The sequence below is a fragment of the Vanacampus margaritifer genome, chromosome 18 (genome assembly GCF_051991255.1).
Source record: "Vanacampus margaritifer isolate UIUO_Vmar chromosome 18, RoL_Vmar_1.0, whole genome shotgun sequence".
NCBI lineage: Eukaryota > Metazoa > Chordata > Actinopteri > Syngnathiformes > Syngnathidae > Vanacampus > Vanacampus margaritifer.
The window spans coordinates 4,755,242-4,767,461 of record NC_135449.1 but is presented as its reverse complement, the minus strand read 5'-3'; the positions used below and the strand labels follow the sequence as shown (position 1 = coordinate 4,767,461).

Sequence of the window (12,220 nt, the reverse complement as noted above, 5' to 3'; positions counted from 1 at the left end):
GAAGCATGCAAGCGTTTGAATAGAAATTCGTTTTCTAGTTACCCACCGAGTTTGGTTAATCCATGAGTGAAAAGATCTTTCAGGCAGTTTGGTTAACTTAATGATGAACTTTGAGCCGTGACTCTTGTCAGTCTTGCCAGCTGATCGGCCCAACAAGTCCTTTTAGGTATGACACATCAACAAATATGGCCACTGCTAGGGGAAAAGGACAGGAGGCGTGAACCAATGAAAGGCAAAGTTTTTTGTGACGTATGAATTAAGTCACAAGTTTGCTCCTCCCTTTCCTTGTCTCGAAACATCAGGTGTGCAACGAAATAAAAAAAATACACGTGATTACATACTGTACACGTTTGATTTTAGTCTGACTTAATTATAAGTAATTAAACTATGATCAAATTAAATAAATACAAATAGTTAACTTTTTTTTTAATGTGTAGGCCTATCTAAAATGTGCTAAATTTTTAATAATAAAATAATAATTTGTCAATATTAACTTTATTTATAACACTTTGTTTATACAACCCAGATATTTAATAATAAAATATTGAAATAATGTGTATGAATATTTATGTTGTGAAACATTTTGTTTTATTATCTTTAATAAGCAATTACTAAAAAGCCCCCAAAAAATAAAACAAATATTAGTGGGCTCTTGATAATGTGATAACAAAGCCATGGTAGCACGGACCTGAAAACTCTTTTGTCAGCTTTTTCTTTAGTCATATGTTGTTCAGTTGTATTGTATTAATTTATTAATGTTTTGTGAACTATATCTATTTATTTCAGAATTATGTACAGTATTACAGAATAAAGGATATGCAGTCAAAATCGCCAAATTCCCTCTGAACCTTTCGACCAATCAGCAGCTTGCATCATTGCGCATGCGTAGTGGCCTTAAATTCCCCCCCCCCCCCTCTCCAACGCTTCCTCGGCCACGCAGGTAAAAACACGAATTTGTTATAAAAAGTTGGACCATTAGTTTAACATTGTGAGTTATTTAAAATGTATGTATTTTGTCACGTGCAACGTGGTATATAATGTCGACACACCATATTAGCTACGTGATATCCCCGAACACGACGTTATCAATTAGTTGCAATTAGTCGCTAATCGGCAAGCTAACTCTGCTAATTTTGCTTCGTTTTGCTAGAGTAAGCCTACAACTACTTCTTGATTAAAGTACAAATGTTATTAGCGAGTTGCTCATAACATTGTTCGCAAATATTATATATATACAGTTTTATTGCAGTTTTCGAACTCCATTTGCCATGAACAACCTATTTTCCCCGAACATGGTGCGGCCTAACCAGCCCTTAAGGAAGCCGTCATCCAGTCCGGTCGCGTGTCGGTTTTCTGTGAGACCGGACTTGTTGTCGCAAGGAGCCGGTAAACACCTTCAACTCTTTTTTTTTTTTTTTGTGCTGACTTAAACACTTTTAACCATTTATGCCTGAACGCCAGTCTAATTTTCCTCTTTTGTAGGCCCAGTGTCTCCACCAGCCAGTGGGAATAAACCAGCTGTATATACAGTATTACATATAAAATAATTCTTAGTTATATCTGACTGTCAATTCTTTAAAAAATGCTGTCTTATTTCCTCCATAAAGTCACCTGGGACCATGAAATCACCTGCTCTCCTCTGCAACTTTTGTTGTCAAAAAGGTAATGTTCCCAATTAAATATGTGACATTTTATGAGGGTGGGCCAAAAGTAGCGAGATGGTACTCTTTGTTGAATCAAATTAATGAATATATTCAAAGGATTTGAGCCAAGAACAAAGAAAGTGGATTTGAAAATATTGCCCACGTTTTCAGCAAATGAACAACTAATCCAAAGTAAAACAGGTTTGAGAGAGGGAAAAAGGAAGGTAAGGAATGAAGGAGGTCTGTAAGGAGAAGTGATGTAAAGGTTTGAGGTTTAAGAGAGTAATGAGGGAAGGGAGTAATAAAGAAAGGAAAAAAAGGCAGAAAATAGACTTTATCAACAAAGAATGTAAAAATAAAAAGTAACAGTTAAGAAAAAAAGCACTTCTGAGTTGCAAGGAAAGCGAGATTTATTGATGCATGAATTAAAAAAAAAACAGGAGTAAATGAAGGGTGCAAAATATGTTTAAGCAAAGGGAAGATACATGAATAAAATGTTTGTCGTAGGTAGAAGAGGTAAGGAAGGTAAAGATGCCAGGGGAAAAAAAGTAGTCTGTGAAAATAAGGCTGGAAAGAGATCAAAAGGAAGTCACAATTTAGGGAAAAAACACAGATGACCGACAAATAGGCTACAGGAAACACAGGATGGAACAAAGGATGGTAAGGTCAGAAAGAAAAATGTCAGGAAAAAAACTGTAACTGTCCTAAAATTAAATAAAAATAGAACATATACTTTCTCTTGTCCCACACTGTTTTTGATCAGCACATACGATATTCAATTGTGTTGATGTGCTCATTCATCTTCCAGGGAATTTACGTTGTACTCGTTGCAAGAAGACAATCTACTGCTCGCCGTTGTGCCAGACCCGGGACTGGGAGGGGCACAAACAGATTTGCATGCCCGCTGACCCGGAGCCCGCAAAGTAAGCCAACAACAGCCGTAAATATGAGTTTGGATATTCCAAGTAGCATGTAAGTATTTGAATTAAATTTTGAAGGGAGACGCCGAATCAGATTGCTGCTTTGCCAACATTGGCAAATAAGACCAACCTTCTGGATTCAAAGGTAGTTAGAAGTTTGGCCTTCCACATTTATGCTACAAATACTCATCTTATGTACTTAATGATTTCTCTCCCTCTGAGATAAAGCACGCAGATGCCAAGGAAGTCCGCAGGGTGTATTTGAAGGACTTGCCTCCCATTAAGATTAATAAGGGAGCAGATATTCAGGTGCTTACACCTTAAATGCCAAGAATGACAATTTGTGTGCATGTTATTGCCAAGTATTGATTCTTTGGGGATTTTAAGGCATCCGTTGTGGAGTTTTACGACCCTGGACATTTTTTTCTCCTTATCCAAAACTCTGAGCTCCTGGAGACTCTGCAGAGTATCGGCAGGCAACTCCAGAAGACTCCCAGCTATCCCTGTGAGCCTGCTTATGTCCCCTATGTCGGAGAGGTCTGCATTGCGCAGTTTTCTGGCGATCTGGTAAGAGGCGACAGTTAGGCAGAGTAACACGGCCCGTTTGCTCTAATGCCTTTTGCTGCTATTTTGTCATGCCTAGATTTGGTACCGAGCTCTGGTCCAGAAAATGGCCACTGACAAAAGGTCTGCTCACGTGCTTTATATCGACTACGGGAATGAGGAAGACGTCACCGTGGACAGGATGAGGCCGCTGCCTGCTGACCTTGAGCTCTTTCATCCTTGTGTTAGTAGTACATTAGTCAACTCAACTTCATTTGTAAAGCACTTAAAAGAACCATCACTGCATACAAAGTGCTGTACATGGAGTAAAAATCAGTTAGGTAAAACAAAAATTAATAACACGCAAAAAAAGCAAGCAAATGAAATAAATATTAATAAATTAACACAAAATTCAGTACAGCAGACGATCTGAAACACAAAAACGTCAAGTCTCACACACAGTAGTGTTAATTTTATCCGCCATTTTTCAGTTTCAGTTCAATTACAATCACGCTTGTTAGTTTTTATCATATTTGGTCAACCTCATCCCGTTTTTAATTAGTCCATTCTTAGTCGACTATGAATTTAGCATTTTAGTCTTCACAGTATTTTAGTCCAAGAAAACATCATTTTATTTGTCTGGTTTTAGTCAACAAAAAATGTCAGCATTTTAGTCTAGTTTTAGTCAGGAGGAGAATCATTTAACTCAGTCAGCAGATTATTTTCTAAAATGGATCTAAAACTATTTCACATAAAATGTTCTCATCTTTTGGATGAAAAACAACTTGACACACAATTACAGTATATCAACAAGTGGCTACTATGGCTCCATGCTATGAGCTCGTAAATTAGCCAGCATTAGTTAGCGGTCGGATTAACATTATGGCTGGGACGTTATAGCCGTTGGATTGTTACGTTATAAATTGACTATAATTAACTTTTTTTTCTTTTCTTTTTTTTACCTTTCACCGTGAATCCACCTCCTGTCTGTCCCATGTTTGTGCATGTTGCATTCGCTAGCTGCAGATTTGAAAGGGGGTGTGTCACTATGTCTCACATGTCGGTGTCACAGTGACAGATTAGCATAGACAACATTTTACAAAATCATATAATTTCCATTTCGTTTTTGTTCATGAACTAAAATGTCCATAGATTTTAGTTCAGTTTTTATGAAGTGAAGTACATTTTCGTCTCGTCTTCATTAGTCGACAAAAATGCATACAGATTTAGTCCCAGTTATTCTTTATTAATGAGGCTTTTAGTCTAGTCTAGTTTTAGTGCAGCGAAAAATGTTTTTGACGAAATTATTTTTTTAGTTTTTCGGTCATTAAATTAACACTGAAATTAACATTTAGTCCCAGTTATTCTTTATTAATGAGGCTTTTAGTCTAATCTAGTTTTAGTGCAGCGAAAAATGTGTTGACGAAATTATTTTTTTAGTTTTTCGGTCATTAAATTAACACTGATACACAGTAAAACTGATAAAAGCTTTCTAAATGTTTCTCTTCAGGCAATGGAGTGTTGTGTTTCTGGCGTAGAACCGCTAGATGGCCGCTGGTCCGCTGAGTGCTGTTCAGTCGTGAACCAGCTTCTGACTGGTCGGGTAGTGACCGTCAGGCTGGTGAAAACACTGGAGAACGTTCACGCACACGCCGTGGACATCGAGCTTCCCATCGGTAAGTGCAAGGGTAAGTGTGCATATGCCCTGTAGTATAAAAAATGACGTTAAGACTTCTTGTAGGAAAGCGTCTAAGCTCACTTCTCATCGATCGCGGTTTTGTCCAGAAAACAGCCGATTTATCACCAACAGTGGAAGATATAAGTAAGCCTGCACAATCACAGTTTTTTTTTTTTGAGAGTAGTGAAGATCTACGTATAATCAAGAAGTTGACACTCATTTTGCGGCCTCCTTCAGATGCCATTTTGTGTATTTCCTTGGAAAACTTCAAGCGTCAATCTGAGGGGAAGGATGACAACAGCTGGGCTCAGCCACCCGAGCCTCTCACGCTGGCCGTAGGGGACTCCTTCTATGTCGTGATTACACACTTCCATTCGCCTGATAACATGATTGTGCAGAAGGTGGAGAATGCTGGTGAGTGTTTTGTCAAAGTACCAATGTCGTACGAAGTTTGGACGTTTTTAGACGAAGCGCTTTTTACTTGGCAGGCGTCATCAACGAGTTGCAGCAGAGTTTGAAGCAGCATTGCAATCAGGCGTCTGCCATGCAAAATTTTAGACCAGCACCCGGCACCGTGTGCTGCGCCCAGTTCTCAGGTACCAAACTCACCTGGTGTACATTTGATGCACTGCAAGTATCAGGGATGTGATTTTTCCGCTAATTCGCGGAATTCCGCTTTTTTTATCTCCCCCCCAAAAAGAAAAAATCCGATTTTTTTTTATTTTTATTTTTTTTGTATTTCATTGTGTATGCACATGACTCCGACAGATAACATCTTCTGCTATAACAAAGACATTTGTGGTATGCTCTAATATGAGTTACTTTTCATTTGGTCATGATACAATTATTTGTTCATGAAATTTGAACTCTTCAACATTATTTATGTGTTAACTTAGTAATCACATTAGTTAGATATGATGATATTCTCAGTGATAGTTTTTAAAAGCAAAGGCAGTCCAATGTTTTTGAATGTGACTGATTTTGAGTTGACTAAAACTGCCATTTTATATGGGATAGTTCAATATACATTGAAAATTTATGCTGTTGTTTTGTCTATTTCTTTGTCATGTGAGTGCATTGAAAGTACTTAAAAACACGGAAAACCCATGAGCGAGTGCCAGCGGCCCCCGGACCCCCGGCTAAATTTTCAGATAATTTCACTTTGGTCAAATCACATCCCTGAAGTATAATCTTGTGACTTAACTGTATATCCTCTGTGGCCTTCTTGTACTCTTCCAGAGGACAAGCAGTGGTACCGGGCCAAAGTGCTGGCGTATTCCTCTGAGGAGCGCGTCTGTGTCGGCTACATTGATTTTGGCAATTCTGAAGATGTCAATATAGGCCACTTGAGAGCCATAAGCTCTTCACTGCTCGCCTTGCCCATGCAGGCTATTCCTTGTGGTCTCGCAGGTAAGATAAGCTGGACAGAGAACGGAAGGAAGCATCGTTATTTTTTTCCAATTCTTGTCCGTGTGTCGGAGCAAATGGGTGACCAATAGCTTCATTTTTATCTTTCCATTTGAGTTGCCATGTTTGCTGTGGTTATATCATGTCGCTCCTTGCTGGTCAGTGATTCTCAGACCAGATCTGTCATCGGGATCCTTCCAGGGATACAGCCTGTAGGGGAGAAGTGGTCCGAGGAGTGCCTGTTGGCCCTGCAACGCAGGGTGTGCAACAGAATCCTGCTTGCGATTGTTGAAGGGGCGCATGAGGGCAAAGCTTTGGTTGTCATGCTTGACGAGGTCAGCGACCCACAGGACAACATCGCTGAGCTGCTCATCTCTGTCGGGTACGCCTCACTTGCTCCGGTTGCTGGTCCGGTTAAGGGTAACGATAGCCCGCAGGCTGCCGCAGAACCACCCGGTAAGACAAATGCAGTGGATTCTCCACAACTGTCCTGTTTTTTTTTTTTTTTTTTTTATGGATTTATTGTGGCAAAAACATAAATTCTGATTAAAAATAGAACCAGAAAAAGTACATAATACATTATAATTAATTACAATTCAATATAATGCATAATACATTACACACAAATTGATTTTACCCCCCCAAAAAACTTTTTATACGCTACACCTGTGATTTCCAACCACTGTGGGAAATTTGTCAATTTTACATAAGTGATTTGAAACTTATTTACGACAAATAATGTATTCTTCATCGTTAGCGATGTAGTGACAGACCAAACTGCTAGATAGCAGGAGGTGCAAATAACCCGTGTATCCACCTGCTACCGTTCATGCAACAGACCAATGCTGAAGTAAATTTGGGAACATTTGTAAATTAGGACACAAATATTTTGATATACAGCATACGCTTTTCATGACGTTTTTGTTATTATTTTTGCCCTGGCATTTTTCTCATGTAAAGCACTTCACACAAAAATTATTCATTCTTAAAAATGCCACGAGGTGACTTGATGAATGTTAATATATGAAATTAAATTTACAAAATATAAAGATTTTTTGTGACTTATTGATGTCATCCTCAGCGCTACTTCCTGTATGCGAGCCTCTGACGTGGTCCTCAGCTGTGCTTCCCACTGACGGCCAGTTAGTGGCGCTGTCCGCAGTTATCATCAACAACCCTGGAGAGTTTTTCTGCCACATTGACAATCCTGCGGGTATGCGCACTTCTGATGATGAATCAAGTGTCTTTTAATATACAAATGTAATGTCTGTGGGGGGAAAAAAAAAAATTCTTAGACAATCAGCGAATGATGGATCTTGAAGCTGAGCTGAAGCAACATTGTGAGGCAGATGCAACGACTTTTGAGCCCAAAGTGGGGGAGCCCTGCTGTGCCCTGTTTCCAGGTGGTTTCACCCAAACACATTTTTCAATGCTGTGTTTTGTTAGCGGATGTTTCTGCTCACACTTTTGCTCCTCAGGTGATGGCGTCTGGTACCGCGCGACGGTCGGCGGCGTGTCTGAAGACAAGGTGGCCGTGAACTTTGTGGACTACGGTCACAGCATGGAAGTGGAACCAAGCAACCTTCGCTCCATTACGCCTCCACTCCTCCAGCTGCCCTTCCGCGCCATTCGTTGCTTCCTCTCAGGTGCACATAAAAAAATGACCTTCTCTTCCACGCAACAGAGGGGGGGGAGAAGTGAGGGTCAAATTTCAAATCCCTGTTGTTACCTTACACACACACAACACTGATTAATTGCCTCGTTAGATGCAACAAGTGTGGCACATGTTTGCTTTGCACACTTGTTAAGACTTGTATTTAAAGGTAAGCTGTTGAAATGCATCACATTTACAAACCTGTTATTCTTTGAACTCTGACCATGTGGTTCAGTGCGACACATTTCCAAGAATATCCATTAAATCTCGTATCATTCTCTGTTTCTGGTTCTTGTGTGCATTTTCTTTCAGGCGTGGAGCCCATAGCTTCAGATTGGGACCACAAAGCCACCTTGTGGTTTCAGTCGCACGCGGAAGGCGAAAAGCTGTCCGCATGCGCCCTTTCCGTCACCAAACAAGGTTACGGCGTGGAGCTGGAGTGCAGAGGCGGTAACGTCGCAGCCGGTCTCGTCTCAAATCATCTTGCCAGATATCCTGGAGAAATTGCCCAGAAGGCGCATGCAGGCTTGTCGCCCAGGGTCGAGCAGCGACCGGGCGTGCCGCAAGCGGAGTGCAGCCAAATGCAGACCGCCAAACAGATGACCACAGAGGAGAAGTCGCCATCAGGTCAGCGAGAGTGTAAAAGTCTAAATCAGAGGTTCTCAACTCGTGTCACCGTGACCTACACTTTGCTATTTATGTAATAGTAAAGTCAGAATTCAGTGATGAAAAGTACTTTTAAACAGAAAATACATAAGAGAATGAAAAATAGTCATCTGAGTGTGCCACGTGACACCCATTCGTAACCTCAAAATGTTTTATGACTAAAGACCCTGTCATTTTTTATTATCCGTCCGTGACCCCAACAGTTCACATCTTAAATAAAATGAATGATTGACAGTTGAGAAACATGATTGGAATGTAGCTCTCTTCCCTGCAGGTCCAACCTTCCCAACAGACTGGAAGACCGTTGAGTTGCCCATCAATGGATCCTTTAAGCCTTACATCACAGCTGTTACCAGTCCTTCCCTCTTCTATTTGCTTAGCCCCATCGAGGGTCAAAACTTTTTTTTTTTTTTTTTGAGTCATTCTAACCACAAAGCGTTCAAACTTGCTCTGATCTGCCAATCTCTGTTGTTGCTGCAGTGGATCAACAGAAGCTCCAGGAGATGATGCTTGAACTGGCCGCCTTCTGCAGCAGCAATAAGGCCACTTTGTCTTCATGCACTGACAAGAGCAAACTCGTCCCCGGGGTCGCCTGCTCCGCCCAGTTCACAGGTGAAAAGCACACCTTAAAAATCTTTGCGTATGGTGCTTAACAAAATGAAATTTCCAGTCCTAAAAAACAAACAAAAAAAACATTAGATAAGAATCCACATTCTATGTTTACTGACTTGAAACCCCACCTGCAGTTGGTGCACTAAGATGGTTATTTGGTGTCTGCTAGCACATAATTACACAGCGTGTGCGCGACCCAGCATAGCAGCAGCCCTCCTTTAAACATGACATGCAATCAGCCTAGCATGCATTCCACGGGCCGGCTAACAACAGGGTCCAGTTTGATGTGAGTTCTCAGAACACTGCTGTGACAAGGCAGGTAACTTTGTGGCTAATATGTAGTAAAGTATAACATTTCTGGTTTCTGCAACAAGGCAAATTTTAGTCTGAAATTGTTTCTGTGTGCGCAAACAATCCAATCCACTTTGTTTCCATAGCACATTTTTTGAACAAGCGTTTCCAAGGTGCTGCACATTGAGATCAGCACACTATCATACACATAAAAATCTAGCAAAACCAACTATAAATATAAGAAAACACTCAAAATACTAAAATATAATAAATAAAAAAAATTTATACATACAAAATGATTTAAAAAAATAATAATAATAATAATTAAAAAATATATATAAAAAGATCCCAGAAAAAGGAGTGTGAAGGGCAATAGTACTAATTACTCCATCTTGGTATTCATACAACAACAAATTTTGAGCTCTTATGTTTTAAAAGTGCCTGAACATACAAAATAGGGATTTTTGGTATTTCCAAAGGAGCACCTTTGGAAGAATCCAGAATCTTTTTTTTTTCTTTTTTCTAGAGAGCTCAGTATTGTTCATTCGGTAATTTTACCGATTTGACATTATCATTGCTCTCCTTTTTTATTTTTTTTATATATATATATTTTTTGTATTTGTAAGAATCCAGAATCTTAAATCCAACTTGTCTGTATGTGCCCTGTGAAAGGCTAGTGACCAGTTTAAGGTGTACCTCCATTGCCCAAAGTCTTCTAGGATAGGCTCGAGCTCACCTGGGATACTGATGAGGATAGTGCTGTAGAAAATTGAGGGATGAATTCATTTTGCTACATTCATATTCACCAAAATGTCTTATTTTCTTCCCTGAACCAGCTGATGACACCTGGTACCGCGCTGTGGTTGTGGAGGTTTTAGACAAGGGGGTAGCAGTCCTCTACGCCGACTATGGCAACACCGAAAATTTGCCAGTCTCCCGCATTTTGCCCATCCCCGAGCGCCTGCTGCAACTCCCCTTCAAGGTAGCCCGCTGTGCTCTGACTGGTAAGTAGAGTTGGACTTTTTTTTTTTTTTTAAACTCATCTCTGTGTTAGTGACACAATCTCCTCTTCCGTCGCAGGTAAGGAGCATTTCCCTGCCGATTGGCCACCAGACGTGCTGCAGATGTACCTCAGCTTGTTGCGGGACGCAACCCTTGCCACCGTGCTGTCTTTCGACGGCTTCACTAACATCGTCACTGTCAGCCTGCCCGCCGAAAAGGGCGGCGTCCACCTCAGCGCTCTGATCCTTGATGCACTGGAGAGCCAAAAAGTCCAGAGTGCACCGAGCCAGTCTGCTGCCACGAAGGCTGAGCAGATGGAGAGCAGCAGCAGCACTACTCAGCCTGGAGTGACACCTGCCATCCATGAGATTGTGGAAAATACAGCGAAGGCAACTGAGTCCACTGCAAGTCTTGGGCACGACCTGGAGCCAGAGGTCTGAGCTGCTTTTGTTGATGAGTTTAAGTATCTTATTCTATTTTAGCAGCTGTCTGTTGTGTTGTTTGTGTTATTTTAAAAGGAGAGTGTGTAGAATTTGGGGGATTTTTCAATGTTCATTAAATTTTTAAAACCCAACATTGATTTCAATTAGAGATAGACTGATGTTTTTTTTTTAGGGACGATACTGATGCCTATTATTAGTAGTCAAGGAGGCCGATAACCGATATTTGGAGCCAATATTTATTTTCAGTAGAAAAGTGTGGGGGGGAAATATTAGTGTCAAAAAAATTTAAAATACAAATGCCAATCTTGACTTTGTTGTAATATCTCAAAGCATGTTTAATGGAAAAAAAAATTCTGACTTTTCAAAATGTAGAAGTTTTTTATTTTTTAAAATCTTAGACAATAGACATCCTTTTAGATTTCTAACAAAATGTTCAGGGAGCTCCCAAGGTTATCAGTACGTCTTGAAAAGTTAAATGGAAACTTAAACAAGTACATACCATACCGCTCTCTAGTTTTCTACAATAAATTTTTTTTCCCCCAATATTTAAAAATACCTGAAATCTTAGACTTTCACATTTCTGTGTTTTAATATCGAAGAAAAAAATGGTTCTGAGGGTTCACAGGGTTATCTCCCATAAAGTTAACTGAAAATTTAGATAGTTCCCTGAGATTAAAATGGTTTTAGATTTGACTTTTTATCGGCTGTCTGATTTGAATAAAAGGCCGACACCGATAATCGACAAAATGGCCAATATCGGCGCCCTGGCCAATTGGTTTATCCCTAATTTCAATAATACACACACAAAAAAATGTTACAACATCAACGTATGTTTTTGACATAATCGCAGGTCTAGTCATCGCTAATTATATTACATTGCAGGCTGACATGTTTGGCCACCATCTTTCTGCTACGGATACCCATAAGAGAAGAACTTAGCAAATGTTGTAATTGGTGGTATACACAATAGTGCGCATGATTCCAAATACACCCACTTTGAACTTTGCATTCTATTAGTTCAGCACGCAATTGCAAAAAAATCTACACCGTGTGGGTCTCTTGAAAACAAACTTCCCAAAATAAGTATCTCCAAAACTTTATTTTCTCCCCACAGAGGCGTTTGGAGCGCATCATCGAACGCATGGAGCAAATGATGGAGCTGCTTGTGCCGTCGCTCACCCAGATTGTTGAGACCTCCCAGCGTTAAAGCAGCTGTTAAGTTTTTTTGGTGTTTTGTTTTAATGTTGCAATTCTGTTCCAAGTGTTCTGTGCTGAAATAGTTTTCGTTTAAATATGTTCAAGTTGTGTTTTGCATAAAAGTTCACTAACAAGTTCATAACGTGTAGTGTTTTTCAAAGTAC

At 40.0% G+C, this 12,220-nt stretch overlaps 1 protein-coding gene across 6 annotated transcripts; it reads left to right on the top strand.

Annotated features, from left to right (window-relative positions):
* Nucleotides 1-142: 142 nt before the first annotated feature.
* On the top strand, nt 143-12,193 carry tdrd1 (tudor domain containing 1). 6 transcript variants are annotated; one of them, XM_077551017.1, is made up of 24 exons: nt 143-940; nt 1,311-1,386; nt 1,483-1,520; nt 1,608-1,662; nt 2,452-2,566; nt 2,642-2,708; nt 2,786-2,872; nt 2,951-3,130; nt 3,207-3,350; nt 4,617-4,782; nt 4,848-4,928; nt 5,022-5,198; nt 5,273-5,380; nt 6,024-6,194; nt 6,393-6,647; nt 7,273-7,404; nt 7,487-7,594; nt 7,670-7,837; nt 8,158-8,472; nt 8,786-8,902; nt 8,992-9,123; nt 10,251-10,418; nt 10,495-10,850; nt 11,974-12,193. In XM_077551017.1, the coding sequence occupies exons 4-24, from the start codon at nt 1,620-1,622 to the stop codon at nt 12,064-12,066; spliced, it is 3,183 nt and encodes a 1,060-aa protein (XP_077407143.1). In that variant the 5' UTR covers nt 143-940; nt 1,311-1,386; nt 1,483-1,520; nt 1,608-1,619; the 3' UTR covers nt 12,067-12,193. The 6 variants fall into 6 exon arrangements, with proteins under 6 accessions (XP_077407143.1, XP_077407139.1, XP_077407138.1 ...); XM_077551013.1 differs by having other exon boundaries at nt 1,250-1,386; nt 2,792-2,872; XM_077551012.1 differs by having other exon boundaries at nt 1,250-1,386.
* The last annotated feature ends 27 nt before the right edge of the window (nt 12,194-12,220 follow it).

What these genes read in the sequence shown, in the direction of transcription:
- tdrd1 (XM_077551012.1), top strand. Translation starts at nt 756, where the DNA reads ATGTTTTGTGAACTATATCTATTTATTTCAGAATTATGTACAGTATTA. An exon ending in CCAACCTTCTGGATTCAAAG is followed by an intron (nt 2,709 to 2,785) that starts GTAGTTAGAAGT and finishes TCTCCCTCTGAG; the next exon opens with ATAAAGCACGCAGATGCCAA. An exon ending in CTGCTCCGCCCAGTTCACAG is followed by an intron (nt 9,124 to 10,250) that starts GTGAAAAGCACA and finishes TCCCTGAACCAG; the next exon opens with CTGATGACACCTGGTACCGC.